Consider the following 23,458-nt stretch of genomic DNA (forward strand, 5'->3'; position numbering starts at 1 on the left):
TTGACATTTTACCTTGTTACCCCAATTTCAATAGGAGTCATCTACTGTCCAAGGCCAATGCACATGTAAAGTATCAGGCCAATCAGTCCATTCGTTGACAAGTTATTGAACGAAATCAATTTTCACACTTATTGTGACATTGACCTAGTAACCCCACTTTCAATAGTGGTCATCTATACAAGGCCAATCCACAAGTGAAAATTCAAGCGTATTGGTCAATCCATTGACGAGTTCTTGATCTGAAACCAAGTGACAGACCTACCGACATCCAGCAAAACAATATCCCCCCTTGTCTTCGAAGGGAGTATACAAATTCATGTGAATTCAGTTGTTGTATTTTTCTAGCCAAAAGTATTTTGAAGCTGAACACATTTTGATTTAATGTATATCCACAACTTGGAAGGGTAAAGCATGCAAATACATTATCCTTAAAGATGAAAGTAAATGGTTATATCTGAAAAGATACATTTAATGCAAAAACAACAGGTGTGTACTTGTATCACATATTTACTTCACATGTTTTCTAAGAACGTAGCCAAAGGGAGGCCTACGTATTCCAGAATTAGCAGAACAAACAAACAACAATCTCTGTCCCCTTAAAACATGTACAAATCTTATTATTGTTTCAGTAGGTATCAAATCTCTTAACACATTCAATTAAATATTGATGCTTCAAAGCTTTTAAAAAAACTTAAATTCCTGATGATCATCAGCAATTCTTCTCAGAATTCGACCCTGTTCCACAGCTTTAATCAAGACCTAGAAATGTTCTCTCCCTTTTGAAACTGTAACTAATGTTTTCAAAACTTTATGCTGTCTGTGTCTGAAGCGATGGGTCAGGCTCTAAACCTTTGGCTATCCTGCGCTTTCTTCGCTCAAGCAACCTTCGTTCTCTTTCCCATTCCTTCCATCGAAGAATGGTACTGAAAATAATGACACAACATTCCAAGAAGTCTACTTATAATTAGTAAAATTTGAAAGTGAAAAGGGAACAGTCCCCGTCATGACACATATTTAAAATCCTTATTCTGGGAAAACAGGGCTTAATGCATGAGCACAGTGTTTTCCCGAAGGAGGACAATTTATGCACAAGCATTAAGCCCAGTGTTTCTAGAACAAGGCTAATATCATAATAATGCCAGCAAATTTTGACTGCAGTAGGGCATTCAGCAGTGTATCAAAGAGTAATGTTTAGGGGTTGTATCTTTAATCAAACATTGCACACTGACAGGTGGCTTAAATCATTTGAGTCGCGTTCTGAGAAAACTGGGCATAATGCATGTGCACAGGCTAATCAGGGATGACACTTATTGCTTGTATGACATTTTTCGTTTAAATTAAGTCTCTTCTTAGCAAAAATCTCATTTAGGTGGAAAGTGCCGTCCCTGATTAGCCTGTGCAGACTGCACAGGCTAATCTGGGACTACAATTTATGCACATGCATTATGCCCAGTTTCCTCAGAACACGACTCATTTTATCATATCAAACAAATTTCTTCTTATTACACAACAGAATTCCATAGTTTTACCAGTATCCAATATTGCAGACAAGAGCAGATCAGCAGAGTTAGATTTACAACGAAAACATGGAGCAACCAAGAAAAACAACCAAACATTATATTAAATATATCTTCCTTAAACATTGGAAACAAATCAAACCGTTTGATGAAATAATTCATGATTTAAATATTTGCTAGTGTATAACAGACCTAGACCTTTTCGAGGTGCGAGGCACTGCTTTGTATGTTCTAATAAACATATTTAGCCATCTAATTTATGGAGTGTGTGCAGCTTTTAAATTTTCATACCCAATCTGTAGTCAACAATTTCAATATGAGCTACGCACGTGAAAAGGGGGTTTAATGCATGATCTTAAAGTGTTGTCCCAGATATTCCTGTGCGGACTGCACAGGCTAATCTGCGACGACACTTTACGTACATGCATTAAACCCCCTTTTCACTGCATGCAAGTTTTAAAATTGTACGTTGAAAAAAAGAAGGGACTACTTATTGAACAAGTTTGTGTCTACAATGAGACAGACAATCGTCCAAGGTGATTTCAGTATGCCCCCCTCTAATTCATTGTTTAATGACCAGGAAATAAGAACATTCTAGTCTATATACTACCGGGGTAGTATACTTACTCTTCTTTCATGCAGTCGTTATATTCGTGTTGGTCGTGGTCGCATTTGCCGGCCAGCTTGGCAAAGAATCCACTCTCAGTCATGCACTGTAGATAGTGCACATACTTGTGTGCGCAGTAGTCCCTGTTCTCAAAAGGTAGGCGTGCGTCAACCATCTCATCATGGGTCAATGGCATCTCTAAAATTAATTAATTTATCCATTATTCTATATAAAATTATATAGTTCTTTGTAGGATGTGTTTTGTTTTCTAGAATCATATCAGCATTAGTACTAAAAAATTTTCTTGGCTAGTGTTGAAAAATGAAATTAGGCATGAGACCGACATGTCATTAATGCAAAACTCTTGTTTTTGAAACAATACATTTAATGCAAAAAGCATGTGCACTAGCGTTAGTAGATATTATATCAAAACAAAGAACTTTGTAATAAGAGTCTTGTTTTAATGGGAGATTTTTACCCGGCAGTAGGTCCATGCAATTGAAAAATTAACAGAACCTCCTCTTTTTTCTGGACCAAACTTCACTTAAAGCCCCATAAACATTCAAAATCAACAAATATTTCGTAAAATAATATTAAGTTATTAACACATAAAAATCAATGTTCCGTATAGCACAAGTCACAATTTCAACGCTAGATGTGGTCTGGTTACCCAGATTTAACAAGATACAAAATGCTCGTTTGTATACTTTGTGTGACAAAAAATTACATGTGAATTTCCTGCGACGATATCTGAAAATTACGAGCGAAGGCTTGATTGGCAACTGAAGCACAACATAGTTTTCATTAATAATCATTACATGAAAACTTCCTGCTCTAAGGGATTCAGCAAGAAAAACAAGAGCTGTCTCCATAGGATGACATATGCCCCTGATAAACGCTTTGATAGAAATTATTAGCATTTTTTAAAGACCTAAATGCATTTTTCAAACCTAAACGCGGACCCTAAGTTCAAGGTCTAGGTCAAAGGGGTCAAAATTTGTGTGCGAAATTGCGAATAGAAAGGCCTTGTCCATATACACATGCATACCAAATATGAATGTTACATCTGAAGCGACATAGAAGTTATGAGCATTTTTTTAACCTAAACGCAAAGTGTGATTGACAGACAGACAGACGGACAGACAGACGAACACTGCGATCACTATATGCCCTACTTCTGGGGCATAAAAAGAAAGAGCGTGCGCAAATGAAAGTGTATGATGGGCAATACATAACTGTGAATCTTAAATCTTTATCTTTAATTTGGAGCCCACTTGCATGTGCTTGCTATAAGGTCCACGCTTTCGCTCATAAATGGTCGGATATCGTAGTAAGAAATTCACATGGAATAGATTTTCACACAAAAAATAAAACCAGCATTTTGTATATTGTCAAAACTGTGTTACCATACCATATCTAGCGTTAAAATTTTGGCTTTTGTTATAAGGAACATTGATTTTTTATGGGTTAATTTTGATTTGCGAAAATATTCATAGATTTTGAGTGTTTGTGGGGCTTTAATATCAACTCTGCAGGCTAAGACCAGTAAACCAAGTTTATGAATAGACAGTGAATGATAAATTTATTGTCTTAAATGATGTTTCATCATTGTAAAAAAATATGTTCCTGGTCGTGATTTTGTATAATTGCTAGTTGCAGCAATAATAAATCCAACTCCAAGCTAATGACACTTCGGAGTTGCAACTGGTAGCGAGTTTTTTCATGTAAAATTTGCAGCCTTGAATGATGGCAGTTGCTGTATATTTTCCTAAGGTGCACAATTTGATCACCACTGCAAGGTCTAAGGAACACTGATACTGCAAAAACTTATCAACATTTACCTGTTTAAAGCACAAACTCATGCGAACAGTACCATTAAAGCAAGATATAACTGCTTATAATTTAGATTGTTATTCTTTTGTACGCTCTATCCACCATATTGGAACACTGTCGTAATGTTGCCAACTTCAAGTGTTGCTATTGGTTAGGTGCAGTACACCAATCTTTTGCATATTGTGCTGTGAGATGTAGCCTAAGTCAATATGATGTCCAACAGATGTCGAATATTTACTCTGTTCCAAATTTCTACATAAAAATGTCCGCAAGAATACTGTGTTGAAACATCGTTGTGTTTTCAAGTTGCATACAAAGGATAATGTCCATACACAGCCATTCAGAAAAATTTAATGTGGTTTTGAAGTTTATTCATCGCTTTCCTTAATTGGTAAAGAAAGATGTCTGTTTAGTGATGCACACTGAATGGCTTCGCAGAACTGTGGTTGTGTTTATGTGGCAGTCCATTTATATGGACTTATGAATACCTGCATGTAAGTCAGTGAACACAACTTGACGCTTTTGAGGTTTTGTTCTTCAACAGCCTGCTGTTCTCATTTGGACAGATTCAATTTGATAACTGTTTCCTTGTGAGTTGTCTTATAGTTCAACAGACAACAATACTTAACAATCTCAAATAGAAATGTCATCCAATTTAAAACAATTTGTACACGTTTTTTTTCAAATGACTTGTTTGTATGACAAAATTTACATAAATGTTAATGGTAGTGGTTAATATATGTTCGCTGTTAATGTTTTATTTGAGGTAAGCCATTGCTTTCGGTCCATATTATTGGTATGAAGGGTGAAGGTACGAATAAACATCAATATTAAATACCCCTTTCTTTGCGTCCATTTGGGAATCCAAGCATCGGATCAAATGTAGGACCGTTTCTGAAATCTACTTCCAACTGAGACGGCATCTTCTGCCTGGGGTCAGGCCACATTTCCTGGAATTTTGCGTACGCTATCCCCATATCGTCCTTCAGCCAGGCAAGGGAGACTACTGTGATGAGTTTAATTGTCCTTGGAGAAATTGTGATGCACACACCATCTAACAAAATTAATAAATCTACAGATTTATATAAATATATTTAAAGTTATTATTATTATTTTTATTCATTTTGTGTTAATTCAGTTCGCTTCAGAGAATTTTAGCATATATTGTTTTTCTTATATTTTGTGCATCAAAGTCAAAGGGAGATAATTTGTAAACAATACAGAATTCACGTGCGTAGAGTAAACATGGTTGATTTTCATCATTCAAGCGATTCGGAGGCAGCTGATTCTGACGAGGAGGTAGTTATGTTAAACAATTTTTAGCTTTCTTTTATTTGCATATATTAATATAAATTAGCTGCTTTAAATTGAACGTAATTTGTGTTTATTAACTTTTATATCCGAAAAATATTATCCGAATAATACATATTTTTAAACTGATTAAACATATTTCCCTCGTGAAGAATTAAAGTTAGCATTACAACTTTTAACACGAAATTTGCTTTCAGCTTCAGAGAGCGTTTGCTGCTGGAAAGCTTAAGCCAGGCTTGAATGTGGTTGTTGAGGCTCCCAAACAGAGCATAAATAATGTGGTATGTTATTGTTACTGGGGATTGGCATCAAGATGCACATCATATGAACGTGTATGTACAGTTGCCATTTGTTAACTGTTAAGGAACAGTGCCATTATTCACTTGGACGTGTTGGCATTTTACTATTATGTTAGCAATATTTTGCTTTAATATGCATTTCTATAAAATTCATAATCTTCAGGATTCAGGATCAAAATTGAAATCTGAAATGTCTCCAACGAGTTGGTTACAGGGCGAATCGCCCAAACCAAGTTTGACGAAACGTAAATTGTTTGAGATTGACTCTGAATCTAATTTGTGTGACACATCTAAAAGGAGTTTTTCTAAATCACTAAATCAGGCATCTTTTGACTGGTATGTTAAAGATAGTGAAGGACTTTGGCACTGTAAGTTGTGTCGAGATGCAAAATTTGACAATCAGTATGCTAAGGGTCATGAGATTCCTGCAAAAACCACAAATCATGGACGACATGCTGCATGCGAGCATATTTTACTATACTGTTTTGTTTCGCTTAAAGTGATATTATGCGCATATATCGAAAATAATACTTTAAGATACGCTGGCCGAAACACTTGAAGTGATATTATGCGCATAAAACAGTATATGCTATGTTTATAGGTGTCTATCGCAACCGGTGTTTATTTTTGGTGGTATCACTGATATACACTTATATTTGTTAATGCAGCATCAACATACTAAAACAATATCCCGGAAAGAGAAAAATAATGCATTTAATATCAAGCGTACTTTCGTTGACAACTGATCATGTACGATGTAAATTTAGTTTTAGTGCAGATTCGTTCATACGACACACGAACACTAACTCCGATCCTTATAAAAAAACAGTTCTTCTCGGCTTAGAGGGCTGGGGCAGTAATGTTAAATATTGAATATAATACTTTAAAATACGCTGGCCGAAACGCTTGGAGTGATATTATGCGCATATAACAGTAAATGCTATGTTTATAGTTGTCTATCGCAACCGTAAATTTAGTTTTAGTGCAGATTCGTTCATACAACACACGAACACATATCGAATATAATACTTTAAGATACTGGCCTAAACACATAAAACCCATTTTCGCATGACGCGGCTATGAAAGAGTGATTTAAATGTGTCGAAAAAAAATCTAGGTAGATCAATTCCCGCGTCGTTGCGGTAATGTTTGTTAAAGTTGTTATTGTCATGCAAACTCGTTGATTTAATCCAATGTTTAATGTTAGCAAGTGTTTGTTTTTTAATTGAATTGTAAACAAAGAGTCGATTAAAGTCTTCGGAAAATTTGCACTCCGTGTGAATTAACAGTTTGACGTCATCAAATGATAGCCGCTTCCTGTCTGAAGCAATAATGCGACAAATTTCTCGCCGACAAAATTGGCTACCTTTGTCTAGCAATCAACATGCAAAACTAATCGTGTGTTTGTTATGCCCCCCTTCGAAGAAGAGGGGGTATATTGCTTTGCTCATGTCGGTCGGTCGGTAGGTCGGTCGGTACGTCCGTCCACCAGTATGTTGTCATACGATAACTCAAGAACGCTTGGGCCTAGGATCATGAAACTTCATAGGTACATTGATCATGACTCGCAGAAGACCCCTATTGATTTTGAGGTCATTAGGTCAAAGGTCAAGGTCACCGTGACTGGAAATGGTAAAATGGTTTTTGAATGATAACTCAAGAATGCATACATGGCCAACACGGCACACTCTGAACAATATTACTGAAGCAACTGGTCTGTAATCCTAAATCTATAATTATCAGTCCAATGAAACATCATCCTTTTAGTAAAATACAGTGGATCAGTAAAAATATTATCAGAATATGAGATTTTTTGTATATTTTGTATATTAAACATTTTGTTAATGTTTAATTTTGTTGATTAATATAAATATAAGCAGGACAGGGGAGGTAATTGTTACAGCATTTGCCTCCCTTGTAATATATTTAAATTTTACCAAATGTAAGGCTAACTGCATTTTTGTAATGCATAATGCATACTACTACTTCTACTACTACTACTACTACTACTACTACTACTTCTACTACTACTACTACTACTACTACTTATACTACTACTACTCTACTACTACTAATACTACTACTACTCTACTACTACTACTACTACTACTACTACAACTCCTCCTCCTCCTCCTCCTCCTCCTCCTCCTCCTCCTCCTCCTCCTCCTCCACCTCCACCACCACCACCACCACCTCCACCACCACCACCACCATCACCACCATCTTTTGAGTGGTGGAAATTCAAGGTCAAGGTCATCTTTCAAGGTAAAAAAAAAATGTTTCAAAGTGGCGTTCTCATGAAGCTGCACATTTTGAGTGGTGGAAGTTAAAGGACAAGGTCATCCTTCAAGGTCAAGGTCATCTTTCAAGGTCATAGTTAAAAAAATAATAATAAAAAATTCAAAGCGGCGTTCTCATGAAGCTGCACATTTTGAGTGGTGGAAGTTCAAGGTCAAGTTCATCCTTCAAGGTCAAGGTCATCCTTCAAGGTCAAAGGCCAACAAAAATAAAATTCAAAGCAGCGTTCTCATGAAGCTGCACATTTTGAGTGGTGGAAGTTCAAGGTCAAGGTCATCCTTCAAGGTCATCCTTCAAGGTCAAAGGTTATTTTTTTATATATATTTTTTGAAAGTGGCGTTCTCATGAAGCTGCACATTTTGAGTGGTGGAAGTTCAAGGTCATCCTTCAAGGTCAAGGTCATCCTTCAAGGTCAAAGGTCAATTGTTAATTTTTGTTCAAAGCGGCGTTCTCATGAAGCTGCACATTTTGAGTGGTGGAAGTTCAAGGTCATCCTTCAAGGTCAAAGTCATCCTTCAAGGTCAAAGGTAAAAAAAATATATATTTTTTTCAAAGCGGCGTTCTCATGAAGCTGCACATTTTGAGTGGTGGAAGTTCAAGGTCAAGGTCATCCTTCAAGGTCAAAGGTAAAAAAAAAATTAATTTCAAAGCGGCGCAGAAGGGGACATAGTGTTTCCAACAAACACATTTCTGGTTTATTATTGGAAATGTGCCGTTTTTTTTGTACTTTATAAACAAGGTAAAAAATCACTTTCCTTGTGGAAATTGTGCATTTCATGCTTTAATAATTCTTTCAAAACATATATTTTGACAGGTAGAGCGTTTTAACAAATTATTATTTTATTAATCACCTAAAACTGTTAATATTTTGTTGCATTGTCACATGACCATTATAAAATTTGCAATTCGAAACACACTTTTGAATTTTAATGATAATGGGACGTTATCAAATTGTTGTTTCAAATAAACCCTATACATGTATTTTTTTGTAATTTGTCCCGATAAAAAGCATGCGAAAATTACCCTCTTTTGTTTAATGTCACGTTACTGCATTGAAAATGTGGGTGTTTTGATTTCTGTATAAAACCTATGAAGCCTAGAGAGATTTGACATCTGTTTATTTTGGTTAAAAATTTGTTTTTCGGTTTAACTAAATTATGTTGCAAATTATTTTCAATAGACCTTTTCTTAACAATAATTTCAAATCAAACATACTGTATCTTTATCGTAACAGTCTTTTAAATATTCATTATTAAAGCAGTTATTGTAATGTTTACAGTACTGAGTAAACATAAAATCTGGACAAAACTAAATTTTGGGGTGTTGTGAAAACATGCTTAGCAGCTGTACTGACCTATTGTCTAGACTGCGATGACTTGCCCAAGATTGAACAAATTATGCGTATGCAACGCTTTGTCAATTTTTTTCTGTGAATTCAGATTTTTTGGCAATGGTATATTTTTTATTTTGTCTCAAAAATTGTCTCATTGGGAATGGTGCCGCTTTACAGTACAAACTTTATATAGGGAATTACCAACTGTTAAAGGTGAACAAAATGAAAGCCTCTCACTGTGCACTTTTTCAAAGGCCACAATCAACTCTATTGTACACCAGAAAAAAGTTAAGCTCCCTCTCCTTTGATTTAACACTTTTGTAACACAATTGGAACGGGGATATTGATATTATTTGAAATTGGCGTAGTGTTATGTTCATAAAATCCCGTTTCATATTGCCATCAGATGACCCTAAAATAAATCTGACAAAGTAATATTAAGCGGTCAACATATTGATAGGTCTCACAATGTCACCTGCTTAAATATCATATCACTAGAGATCATAGCAAACAAAAATACTTAAAATTTACTTAAAATTTGATACAAATTAAACAGTCCTTTAAACATAGTAAGTAAATAAGCCTTTTCTGTATAACAAAAGTACATGAGATGTTACGAATTTCGTTGGAGAGAAAGCATTTTGTACTCTCACTGTTTCCTGCATGCTAATCTTAATGACAAAATGCACTATTGTTTTCCAAGAATACAATATTTATTTAATATAAACGACTTCCTTAGCAGTTAATACAATCCTTAGCAGGCTAATCAGGGACTGCACTTTCTGCTTTTATGGAATTTTTGGTTTAAAGCGGGTATATACGATTTTGTCAAATATTTATGAATTTATATATACTGTGTAAAAAACTTATTATATATAAGTTTCAATATAAATTAAAATAAAAGTTAAGAAGAACATGTGTCGAAAAATGCGAAATAAGCCAGATATTTAATTCTGAAATTGAAAACGGCTGTACAGCCGAATTCGCCAGCATGTATACCATACATGTACGATGTGCATCTAAACTTAGTTTAACGGTTTATTTGAATTCCTGCAACTATATCTATTCATACGACACACAAACACTATCTCCGATCCTAATACAAAGACGAATGCTTCGGTTATTGTAGGAAAATATGTACGTCACTATCGGCTCGTGGCGCTAATTTGTCTTTGCTGCATTTTATGAAATTCGGCTTTAATGTATAATTTTTCTTGCCTATTTTGTGTTATTGTAACATATTTTATCAATATATTACAATTAAACACATATAAAAAATCGTATATACCCGCTTTAAAGTAAGTCTCTTTTAAATGAAAATCCAGTATGGGCAGGAAGTGTCGTCTCTGCGGACTGCACAGGCTAATCTGGGATGATACTTTAGCACATGCATTAAACCCAGTTTTCCCAGAATGAGGATTAAATCTATTCCACAGACTGGAATGAAGCAGAAGTTGAAGGAGCTCCAGCAGGGCCTAGACTGGGTTGAGCGTCTTGACCTCACCAATCCCCCGGCCCCTCCCCCTCCAGGCAGCAATGAGACAGAGGGGACAGAGGGGAGTGGTGTAGCGGAGACAGATAATGACTTCAAACGGGAACTCAGATTGTGAGTACTGCTGACTGATGTTCTGTTAACAAATTATTCTTAGAACTTTGGATGAAATGGTGACTTACGTTGAGTTAGTGTTAGATAAAAAAAGGGGAATGGAGTGCAATTGTGGTTAGTCCGATGCCATGTTTCTTGCGTAGTACCACTTTAGAGGCCATCTAATCTGAATGAAATTTCATCTGAATGTTAATCACAACAAAAACTTGGTAATGAAGTCAGATCTTAAACATTGTTACCACTCTGGAACCACATTGTTTCCTCCAATCTTGATGAAACTTGATCGTAATGTTTATCTTTTTAATATGAAGACCAAGTTCAAATATGGGTCACTTGAGTCCTTAAAGGGGCCTTTTCACAGATTTTGGCATATTTTGAAGTTTGTCATTAAATGATTTATATTGATAAATGTAAACATTTGATCTTAAAAGCTCCAGTAAAAAATCAAGAATAAAATTTAAAAAAGGGAAAAAAAGTAGCCAGTACCAGGGCTCGAACCAGTGAACCCTGGAGTCCTGGAGTTAGTCTGAAGTAAAAATGCATTAGCCCTCTCGGCTATTCCGCCTGGTATACACAGTTTAAGTATTTTATACCTTATATAAGCAATATTCGTAGTTTCGTAAATTTAAACGACAACAACAGAACTCTCCAAATTATTCAATCAATTCGCGTTGCAACGCTTTATAATTTTTAGGTTTTCAAATCGTCAAAAGATACATATAATGGCTATATTGGACTATGGTAAATGTTCAGTAATACTGTTTCCTCACAAATATCATAACTAAAACGAAAATTTGCGAATCTGAAACAACTTTTTTCAATTTTGTCAATTTACCAAACCGTGAAAAGATCCCTTTAAATGAGGTCGACACTCATAGAAATCCTTGTTACCACACTAAAAGCCACATTTGTGACCTTATGACTGTTAATCTTGACAATATATAGGCCAGATTTGAATTCAATGCATTCCTCAAGTCACAAATAATAAAGACAATATTCATTGTTTTTCGAGTTTCATGTAACATGAAACTACTAATGTACAACTTATCTGTCCTCTTCTTTCTTCATGTTGATAGAATTTAAAAGCTTCATCTGATTTGACACTTCATTATTACTGTTTCCTAACAAATATCATAACTACAACGAAAATTTGCAGATCTGAAACAATGTTTTTTATTTTGTCCATTTACCAAAACATGAAAATGCCCCTGTAAAAGTAAAAAAAAAAAGTGATTTTGGTGCATTTTTTTCCATGTAAATATTATATAGAACATTGTTGTAATCTTAACCACCCATCAAGTGACCTGGGGGTTACTGTGTGAGGTTGGGTGTGGGTTTTGCAATGAAGGGGGGGGGGGGCTAATGATACTGCACTGTCTGTGTGTCATATCTGTTAAAAACCATATGACCTTTCTAAAGGCAACATTTATGATGCAATGATGGCCAAAATGTTGATCTGGGCAATATAAATGCCATGTTTGAATGTTGGTCAAGTGTGTTTGGTCAAGCGTGGTAAAAAGAACTAGGTCACCAAGTTAAGTCTTTGACTATTAGTGTGACTTGAATCAAGGAAGCGCTATAGGGTAATAATAGCTTTAAAATGGAAGTTGATATTTATTTTGATAAAAAAAAAGCTGTAAAACTTTTAAACTTAAGCAAAAAGCTTTAAATAATTGCCATAAAAAAACATGTGTTTTCAGTTATCGGCAAGCCCAAGCATCTGTTCTTACTGGTCTAGCGAAGTTACATAAACTGGGCATAAAAACCCGGAGACCTGATGACTATTTTGCAGAAATGTCTAAGACGGATGATCACATGAAAAGGGTAAACCTGGTTTTGATTCCAGCGTCAGTATGCAATGATTTTTTCCATAGTTAGCATGATACAATTTGCATATAAAATATACACAAAAAGAGCACATCTGTTTAACATTTTTTCTATATTAGTTATGGTACATAACATAGATCTATTACTACCATGGTTTGTGTGAATAAAATATACATAAACAATTCAATGAAATATTGATTTTGATATTAAAAAGATTGTTGAGCTTTCCCTTAAGTGAATCTGTTTAATTCTAATAAACAACTCAAATTTGTGTTTATATGAAATACATAATACATTTTATGGCAAGTTTAAACCTAATTATTTGAGTTTGATTGCATTGAAAGTATGAGGCTTATTGATGTACTCTCATGTCCATGAAGTGGGTAAAACCAGTACTTGGTGTCTGAAGGAGATCTAAAGAACGCTTTCACAGCCGGGCTCAATAATGTGAACTTTTGGTCACAAGACTCACACAATATCAACTATGCCACCACAACTGTTAAATTGTACGATTCTTAATTGGTAATTGGCTCAAGCTACTTATTCTGTCCCTACAAGCTTGTGGCTTTGAACAAAGTAGAACTTAAAAACAAATGTTAAAACTGAGTTTTACTTATTTACTTATAGCAGCTATTATTTATTGTAAGTTTGTTAGGAGTGTATTTTTTATTTTTTGTTGTTGTAATATAGTTGTTGTTGTGTAGATTCGGGAGAAGTTACTAGAGAAGCAGCAAGGCATAGAAAACAGAGATAAGGCAAGGAAGTTACGAGACCTGAAAAAGTATGGAAAGAAGGTAGGCACATGTAAACTAACCTTGAAATGTCATCTGTGTTCCAATTGCCCATTTGGCCAGCTCATTGCCACTGGTTCAACAAGCTAAATTTATTATAGAATATAAATATTTTCCTCAATTTTGGCTGTTTAATGGAGTTTTATGAAGAAAAGTGGTAGCCAAAGAATAACATAGTACCTTTAGTGGAAAGTTTTGGTGGTATATTTTATTTAAAACGAAAGTATTGTGATAATCATCGTATATATGTAACTGAGGTTAAAGTAATTTGACACATCAGGCAAGCAAACTCTTTGGTCCTTTGTTAAGAAATATTTGTTTGGGTTATAGTTTATGTATTGGTAAAATTGTTAATTACCTATTTTTAAATATTGTGACTTCCAACTGAATTTTAAACTTTCCAAATTATAAAAAACAAAGCTTTAAAAATTTCACCATAATTTGTATGGTAAATAAATCTATTGAAATAAATTCATAACCATAGAATTAAAACCTGCTCACAAAACATTTTCTTCCAACCTAAGAGGGCACAAAGCAAGGCAAGACCTGGGCAATAGTGCATTGTGTAAAAATAAAAAAAAAATCAAGTACTCATAATTTAAATACCAGCATTAAAAAAAAAATTGTGCAAGTTAACAAACGCAAACATAACCTAAAACAAATTTTCATAAGCAACAATTTAATGATGATTATTATGCCCCCCTTCGAAGAAGAGGGGGTATATTGCTTTGCTCATGTCGGTCGGTCTGTCGGTCGGTCGGTCTGTCCGTCCACCAGGTGGTTGTCAGACGATAACTCAAGAACGCTTGGGCCTAGGATCATGAAACTTCAGAGGTACATTGATCATGACTCGCAGATGACCCCTATTGATTTTGAGGTCACTAGGTCAAAGGTCAAGGTCACGGTGACCCGAAATAGTAAAATGGTTTTTGAATGATAACTCAAGAACGCATATGCCTATGATCATGAAACTTCATGGGTAGATTGATCATGACTCGAAGATGACCCCTATTGATTTTGAGGTCACTAGGTCAAAGGTCAAGGTCACGGTGACCCGAAATAGTAAAATGGTTTCCAGATGATAACTCAAGAATGCATACGCCTAGGATCATGAAACTTCATTGGTAGATTGATCATGACTCGCAGATGACCCCTATTGATTTTGAGGTCACTAGGTCAAAGGTCAAGGTCACGGTGACCCGAAATAGTAAAATGGTTTTTGGATGATAACTCGAGAACGCATATGCCAAAGATCATGAAACTTGATAGGTAGATTGATCATGACTCGCAGATGACCCCTATTGATTTTGAGGTCACAAGGTCAAAGGTCAAGGTCACGGTGACCCGAAATAGTAAAATGGTGTCCGGATGATAACTCAAGAATGCTTATGGCTAGGATCATGAAACTTCATAGGTACATTGATCATGACTGGCAGATGACCCCTATTGATTTTCAGGTCACTAGGTCAAAGGTCAAGGTCACAGTGACAAAAAACATATTCACACAATGGCTCTCACTACAACGGAGAGCCCATATGGGGGGCATGCATGTTTTACAAACAGCCCTTGTTTATAATAGGTTCAACAAGATGTTTTACAAAAGCGACACAAAGAAAAGAGAGAAATGCTGGATGCAGTTAAAAAATTCAGGAAAGGTATGAATATTATTAACATATTTTTAGCTCATCTGTTTTTTGAAAAAAAAAAAGAGCTATTGTCATCACCTTGGCGTTGGCGTCTTGGTCTGCGTCGGCGTCCGGTTAAGTTTTGCGTTTAGGTCCACTTTTCTCATAAGGTATCAATGCTATTGCATTCAAACTTGGTACACTTACTTACTATCATGAGGGGACTGGGCAGGCAAAGTTAGATAACTCTGGCGTGCATTTTGACAGAATTATGTGCCCTTTTTATACTTAGAAAATTGAAAATTTTGGTTGAGTTTTGTGTTTAGGTCCATTTTATTCCTTAAGTATCAAAGCTATTGCTTTCATACTTGCAACACTTACTAACTATCATAAGGGGACTGTGCAGGCAAAGTTATGTAACTCTGACTGGCATTTTTGACAAAAGTATGTGCCCTTTTTATACTTAGAAAATTGAAAATTTGGTTAAGTTTTCTGTTTAGGTCCACTTTATTCCTAAAGTATCAAAGCTATTGCTTTCATACTTGCAACACTTACTAACTATCCTAAGGGGACTGTGCAGGCAAAGTTATGTAACTCTGACTGGCATTTTGACAGAATTATGGGGCCCTTTATACTTAGAAAATTGAAAATTTGGTTAAGTTTTGTGTTTTGGTCCACTTTACCCCTAAAGTATCATAGATATTGCTTTCATACTTGGAACACTCGCAAACTATCATAAGGGGACAGTAAAGGACAAGTTGTCATTTTTACGGAATTATGGCCCTTTTTAGACTTAGTTACTTTGAATATATGGTAAAATTTTGTGTTTAGATCCCTTTTACTTCTAAAGTATCAAAGCTATTGCTTTCAATTTTCAAATACGTTCATGCTATCATGAGGGTACTGTACCTGGCAAGTTGAATTTTACCTTGACCTTTGAATGACCTTGACTCTCAAGGTCAAATTATTAAATTTTGCTAAAATTGCCATAACTTCTTTATTTATGATTAGATATGATTGATACTTTGACAAAACAACTCTTACCTGACATACCACTATAGACTCCATCCAAACCATCTCCCACGCACCCCCCCCCCACCCCCCGAATTCCCCCCCAAATCCCCCCCCCCCTTCATTTTTTTTTTTTTTAAAGAACATCTAATAAATGACCACCACACCCTCACACTATACCCCGCCCCAACACCACCCCCCCCCAAAATTTTTTTTTTTATTTTTTTTTATTTTTATTATTTTATTTTTGAAATACCTTCCAACCATCCCACCCAAATATCCCCCCCTCCCCCAAAAAAATAAATATATATATTTTTTTTGCTTTTTTTTTTGCATTTTTGGAAGATAATGTTATAAATGACCACACCCCCACACTATACACCCCTCTCCACTCCACCCCTCCCTCCTTTGTGATTGAAATTGAGATAGGTCCCTTCACCTTTCAAAAGAAAAATAGATGAGCGGTCTGCACCCGCAAGGCGGTGCTCTTTTTTTTTTAGTACTTGTATGCCCCCATTAGGTTGAACTGTCCTTCTGTCAGTCAGGCATTTCTTTTTCTGGACTTTTTTCCAAAATGCTCTTAGATATTGTTTCATTCTGGTCCATTGATTCTTGGCAAATTGGGAGGTTATTTACAAGCTTACAGAAATAACGCATTCAGATACTGGCCAAGGCCCGTGCTTTTGTCAAATATCAATGGACCATAACTTTGTCATAATGTTTTCGATTGGGATACAGCTGCTGTGTGGCTTCAAAATGCAGTAGGGGGCTTGTGTTTCACAAACACAGCTCTTGTTTTAAATTCGAATTTCACCACAACAGAAGTATAAATAAGCAATGTATCATAAAACAAGTTGCTTTTTTAAAATATAAAATGAAGTTTTCTTAATAATATTGTATCTTTTACTGGCTTGTTACTACACAGAAACACAGCTGAAGTGACCATTTTTATACGCCCGTTTTTAAAAACGGGATGTATTATAGTTTCACCATTGGCGGGCGGGCGGCGTCCACAGCAGTGTCCGCTCTCTAATTCAAATAGTTTTCATCTGATCTTCACCAAACTTGGTCAGAAGTTGTGTCTAGACAATATCTAGGTCAAGTTTGAATATGGGTCATGCTGAGTTTAAAACTAGGTCACGGGGTCACTTAGTGCATTTCAAGCATTTAGCATGGTGTCCGCTCTCTAATTGAAGTAGTTTTCACCCGATCTTCACAAAATTTGGTCAGAAGTTGTGTTTAGTTGATATGTAGGTCAAGTTCGAATATGGATCATGCCGGGTCAAAAATGAGGTCACGAGGTCACTTAGTGCATTTCAAGCATTTAGCATGGTGTCCGCTCTCTAATTGAAGTAGTTTTCACCCGATCTTTACAAAATTTGGTCAGAAGTTGTGTTTAGTTGATATTTAGGTCAAGTTCGAATATGGGTCATGCTGGGTCAAAAACGAGGTCACGAGGTTACTTAGTGCATTTCAAACATTTAGCATGGTGTCCGCTCTCTAATTGAAGTAGTTTTCATCCGATCTTCACCTAATTTGGTCAGAAGTTGTGTCTAAATGATATGTAGGTCAAGTTCGAATATGGGTCATGCCGGGTCAAAAACGAGGTCACGAGGTTACTTAATGCATTTCAAGCATTGAGCATGGTGTCCAAAACCTTCGAATGGGCGTATCTTGTGACAGTTTGGGACTCTTGTCTGTAATGATTTTGTCATTTCAGCTGTTTTCAAAATATGTATTTTACTATGTGTCAGCTATTTCGAACTCTGTTGATTACTATATCTGGCAGTTCATTTATTTTATAAATCTGTACATTGCTGTGTCTTAGCTGTTCATTTTAAGAGATGATCCTAGACTTATATTGTAAATAGCAAAGCAGCCTTCCCAATATAATTGCTCTTTGAAGCTTAATACATGTGAAAACGGGGCTTGATGCATATGCATAAAGTGAGGTCAGAGATAAGTGTGTGTAGTTTGCAATGGCTAATTAGTTTGTACACTTTCCGCTTGTTTGGCATTTTTTGTTTATATGAGGTCTCTTATGAACAAAAACCCAGTTTAGGGGAAAGAATCATCCCTAATAGCCTGTGCGGACCTGGGATGACTTTTAAGGCACATGCATTAAGCTCCATTTTCCCGTTGCGGTACTCATTACAATGTTGATATTAAGGTCAAAAGGACAAGCTGGATTTCTTGGAGGAGACTGAGGGGAAGGGAAAGGGCAAACAACAGAACAGACATGGCAAAACAGACCAACCATTCCAGTAAGTGAAACATTCCAACACCATTTATCAATTTGAACTGTACATTTGCTGCTAAACTAAAAACTTATGAAACTTAAATGTGCATAGATGCAAAATCCAATCCGTTTGCAGCCCCTTAATTAACAGAAAGGTGAAACAATCTTTGTTTTAGTAACATATTAATTTGCTATATTGATTGTTATATACAGTTAAGATATGCCAATTCATGATCCAATTTTAGTATTACACAACAAGATACAGTCTGTGTCCAGGGGTTGAAGAATCCACTTGACAGCTCGCATATGCGAAGGAAGTTGACGGTCGGGCGAGTAAAATTTATTACTCGACCGACCGGGCGAGTGCTGTTTTTCAAGTTGAGAAATATAAATTCAGTTCCAGAACTCCTACCACATCGATACAAATTGCGAACAATATTTCGAACAAACAAAAAATACGTTAAGTACACAAAGAAACTGCACTTTTGTTTTGACAATGAAAAATGACGTCACGGGCACATTAAAAATAATTCTCGAAAACGGCTGCGCTCTTTTCGTCGTTGTCAGTGCTCTTAGCTAATCGATTAAAAGTGAATAGAACTGTTAAATATATTGGTCATTCCGTGAATATTAATGTAAATATCAATAAAACAATAATACATCACTGGTTAATTATAATACTTTTTATATTTAATTAAAAATAAACAGAAAAAAATAATTATTAATAAACAGAATAATTCCGAATTTCGTGATCAGAAGCCTTAGGCAAAATTTACCATATTGTAAATTTAACCGTTTGTCAATCAAGCGTGTCTTTCAGTAAAAATTCGTCTGAAATATCAAAATGGAAAAGGGTTCTATTTTAAAATATCTGCAAGGTGGTGGCGACAGGGAACAGAACAAATTAGAAAGGTCGTCAAAACGAGAAGCGGAAAGAATTGAGAAAAGGAAAGAGGTGCAGAAAACGTAAGGAAAGCAAATATAATCCATCAGATAATGTAGTTAATTTGTTAGCAGCTTAGTGTAACTATGTTAAGTAGGTTTAAAAGGTTCTGGTTGATCATAACTATAAATATAGATATCTGTTTTTTTAATGCAGGGCGAGTAGATTAAAGTGAAGGGCGAGTGGATTGTCAGGCCTACTCGCCCTGCAGGGCAAGTGGCTCTGGAAAAATTCTTCAACCCCTGCTGGATGCAGTACTTGTAAATGAGTGAATTCCAGGTTCTCTTGATAGAGCCAGCTTACCGGTAAAAGTTATTGAGCTGTGCTCTGTGAAATTTGGGTTTAATGCATGTGCGTAAAGTGTCATCACTAATTAGCTTGTGCAGTCCGCACAGGCTATCAGGGACGACACTTTCCGCTTTTATGATATTTTTTGTTTGAAGAAAGTATCTTCTTAGTAAAAATCCAATTTAGGCGGAAAATGTCCGCACAGACTAATCAGGGACGACACTTTATGAACATGCATTCGTCTCCTTTTTCACAGAGCACAGCCCAATTCTAAATAGTTAATGGATACATTATCTGGTGATACATATTACACCTTTCTCCAGACCCAACAGAAAGCGGCAGTACAAGAACACCAAGTTTGGCTATGGTGGTCAGAAGAAACGGGGTAAGATGAACACCAAGGAATCTGCTTCTGACATGAGTGGCTTCAGTAAGAAAATCAACCAGGGCAAACCTGGCAAACAGTACGCCAACAAAAACAAAAAGGTAAAAAATAAATATGAGCAGTGCGATGGATTCACAAACTATTAAACATCTGGCTGAATAGTGTTACTGTTATTTATGGTGAAACATGTAGTAAATAGCACATGTTGCTGCAATTTTTGGTTTTAGACATAAATTATTTTGTAATCAGCTACAACCAAATAGTAATTGTCAATCAGTTACTGTTTAGATAAAATAAAAAGAAACGGAATTTATAATTTATTTAATATCCACGTGTTACTGTTACTACAATTTATAAACAACATGTAAATATGACTTGTGAATTTGTTCTTCAGTAGTTATTTTATTGCATGTACCATTTAATAACAAATAATATGATACTTACATTAAGTGATGTAAGGTGATTATCCAAATGAAATGAAGTGTCAGGTTTGTGTTTGCTGTTGCAGGGAAACAAAAATAAAAGACCAGGCAAAACACAGCGACAGACGATGAAAAATCGACAGAAATGATTTTTTAATGTATATTTTAAGAAATAAATGTTTGTTGTGTATTTGGTTGTGTTATGATGATATTCCATGTGGCCTTTTTTGTTACTTTGACAGTTGTAATCATTTTTGGTCACCAAACATTATAGCGAGATTATACGATTTGTATATGTGTAAAATTGTAATATATTGACAAAAATATGTTACAATAACACAAAATAGGCAAGACAAATTATACATTGAAGACGAATTTCATAAAATGCAGCAAAGATAAATTAACGCCCGAGCCGATTGTGACGAAGATATTTCGTATATATTTTCCTACAATAACCGAAGCATTCGTCTTTTTATTGGGATCAGAGATAGTGTTCGTGTGTCGTATCAATAGATAACGTTGCAGGAAATTAAAATGATCCGTAAAACAAATTGTGTCTTTGTATGACCAAATCTGCACTAAAACTAAATTTAGATTAACATTGTACATGCATGATATACATGCTGGTGAATTCAACTGTACAGACATTTTCGATTTTAGAATTTAGTATCTGGCTTATTTTGCATTTTTCGACACATGTTCTTTCTAACTTTAATTTATATTGAAATACATGTATTATAATATATATATTCATATATATTTGACAAAATTGTATAATCTTGCTTTAATTTACAGTTTTCATCAGATCTTCACCAAACTGAATGATAATAGGCTGTGTTGTTTGCAAATCAGGCTAATCAGGGACGACACTTGACGCACATCCATTAAGCCCGGTTTTTCCAGGATGTCGTGTATTTGAAAGGATAAGTTGTGCGTGACAAAATTGTTTATCAGATTCAATTGCAGCAACTTTGAATGAATTGTTGTTCTTATTTAAATGCAACTTCATTTGGTCATGCAATTAAGAATTTGGAAACTAGTGCTTTTTCAAAAATGTTATGAATTTTCCAGCACTGCTTTGGCAGCTATATTTATGCCCCCCTTCGAAGAAAAGGGGGTATATTGTTTTGCACATGTCGGTCGGTCCGTCGGTCGGTCGGTCTGTCCACCAGATGGTTTCTGGATGATAACTCAAGAACGCTTAGGCCTAGGATCATGAAACTTCATAGGTACATTGATCATGACTGGCAGATAACCCCTATTGATTTTCAGGTCACTAGGTCAAAGGTCAAGGTCACAGTGACTCAAAACAGTAAAATGGTTTCCGGATGATAACTCAAGAATGCTTACGCCTAGGATCATGTAACTTCATAGGAACATTGATCATGACTGGCAGATGATCCCTATTGATTTTTTCTGGTCACAAGGTCAAAGGTCAAGGTCACAGTTACTCGAAACAGTAAAATGGTTTCCTGATGATAACTCAAGAATGCTTACGCCTAGGATCATGAAACTTCGTAGGTACATTGATAATGACTGGCAGATCCCCCCTATTGATTTTCAAGTCACTAGGTCAAAGGTTAAGGTCACAGTGACTTTAAATAGTAAAATGGTTTCCAGGTGATAACTCAAGAATGCTTACGCCAAGGATCATGAAACTTCATAGGAACATTGATCATGACTGGCAGATGACCGCTATTGATATTCAGGTCACTAGGTCAAAGGTCAAGGTCACAGTGACTCAAAACAGTAAAATGGTTTTAGGATGATAACTCAAGAATAATTAGGCCTAGGATCATGAAACTTCATAGGTACATTGATCATGACTGGCAAATGAATCCTTTTGATTTTCAGGTCACTAGGTCAAAGGTAAAGGTCACAGTGACAAAAAACACATTCACACAATGGCTGCCACTACAACTGACAGCCCATATGGGGGGCATGCATGTTTTACAAACAGCCCTTGTCTAATATATGTATTTAGCTGTAGCAGAATGGCAAGCGATAACCTCAGATTCTATTCACTGCCCTTTTAAAATATATGCCACCTTTTTTTTTCTTTGTCTCTCATTCATTTGACATTATTATACCTCACTTTTATTCACAATGGTTAACTCCCATAGGCCATCGTGACATAGAAATACGGTCAGACCCAGTGGGAAAAAATTTACTGTCCAAAAAATACAGTCGCCCGTTACCTTAGCAATCACGTGCCACTAGTGGGAAAAAATTTACTGTCCAAAAAATACTGTCGCCCGCTACCTTAGCAATCCCGTGCGGAATGGTAAAAATTACTGTTCCATTTGCGCATGCGCAGTACACAGTTTTGCATTTCCGTTGTATAAGGATCATAAAAATATTGATTGCAGCTGAAACTGTGCTGTAGAATAGGTTGATGCCATTGTTTAGGCTTTGACAGGAGTCATAAAAAATCAATTAAGTATTAACGACACGCTCACCTCAATGGATTGGCGACTTTAATCCAATGCAACTTTAATTACAATAAGTTACAACGATATACACTTCCAGTGTCCGTTCTTAAGGTGTTATGCATGACAAACACACAATCCAAAATACGTTTTGGATTCGTTCGATGCCTTAATCATCTATTTTACTGTTAAAAAACCACCACGTCCATATTGTTGTCCCAAAATGTTTCGTCGCCAAAATGACGTCACACGAGTACGTCATAAATTGCGTAATCAAGTGATGAAAATAAAATACGGAAAGCTGGTTTGGCAATATATTTTTAAAGAAATAATTGACGCCTATGAACATTGATGGGATAAATCGAATACTAGGTCGGTGCCAAATAAAGCGAAGTTCATTTTGCTTGGCATGAAAATCTGAACCACTCAACATATTAATGGTTGTTCATTGCTGAAATTAAATACAACAAGCAAATTCGTTGAATTGATATCCCCCGCCTATATACTTCTGGACACAAAAGTGTTATATTTGACACTAAAAAAAGCATTTTTTTGAAGATACAAAAGGCCATAACTCTGTTATTATCAGATGGTGTACAATGACATTTGGCGTGCATCATCCTATTATCCATATATATACTCATACCAAGTTTCAATGAAATCCGCAAAAGCACTTCCAAGATATGGCTCCGGA

At 35.7% G+C, this 23,458-nt stretch overlaps 2 protein-coding genes across 2 annotated transcripts; one reads left to right on the plus strand and one right to left on the minus strand.

Moving 5' to 3' along the window:
• Positions 1-491: 491 nt before the first annotated feature.
• On the minus strand, positions 492-4,995 carry LOC127861522 (NADH dehydrogenase [ubiquinone] 1 beta subcomplex subunit 7-like). Its single transcript, XM_052400085.1, has 3 exons — positions 4,796-4,995; positions 2,145-2,322; positions 492-923 (listed from the first exon to the last, which is right to left on the minus strand). The coding sequence occupies exons 1-3, from the start codon at positions 4,932-4,934 to the stop codon at positions 809-811; spliced, it is 432 nt and encodes a 143-aa protein (XP_052256045.1). The 5' UTR covers positions 4,935-4,995; the 3' UTR covers positions 492-808.
• A 109-nt stretch (positions 4,996-5,104) lies between these two features.
• Positions 5,105-20,525, plus strand: LOC127861521 (probable rRNA-processing protein EBP2). The gene is made up of 9 exons (XM_052400084.1): positions 5,105-5,256; positions 5,466-5,549; positions 10,635-10,804; positions 12,505-12,628; positions 13,336-13,425; positions 15,002-15,077; positions 18,229-18,322; positions 19,852-20,014; positions 20,422-20,525. The coding sequence occupies exons 1-9, from the start codon at positions 5,203-5,205 to the stop codon at positions 20,482-20,484; spliced, it is 918 nt and encodes a 305-aa protein (XP_052256044.1). The 5' UTR covers positions 5,105-5,202; the 3' UTR covers positions 20,485-20,525.
• Positions 20,526-23,458: the final 2,933 nt, after the last annotated feature.

This window comes from Dreissena polymorpha, chromosome 16 (genome assembly GCF_020536995.1).
Source record: "Dreissena polymorpha isolate Duluth1 chromosome 16, UMN_Dpol_1.0, whole genome shotgun sequence".
In the NCBI taxonomy this organism is placed as follows: domain Eukaryota; kingdom Metazoa; phylum Mollusca; class Bivalvia; order Myida; family Dreissenidae; genus Dreissena; species Dreissena polymorpha.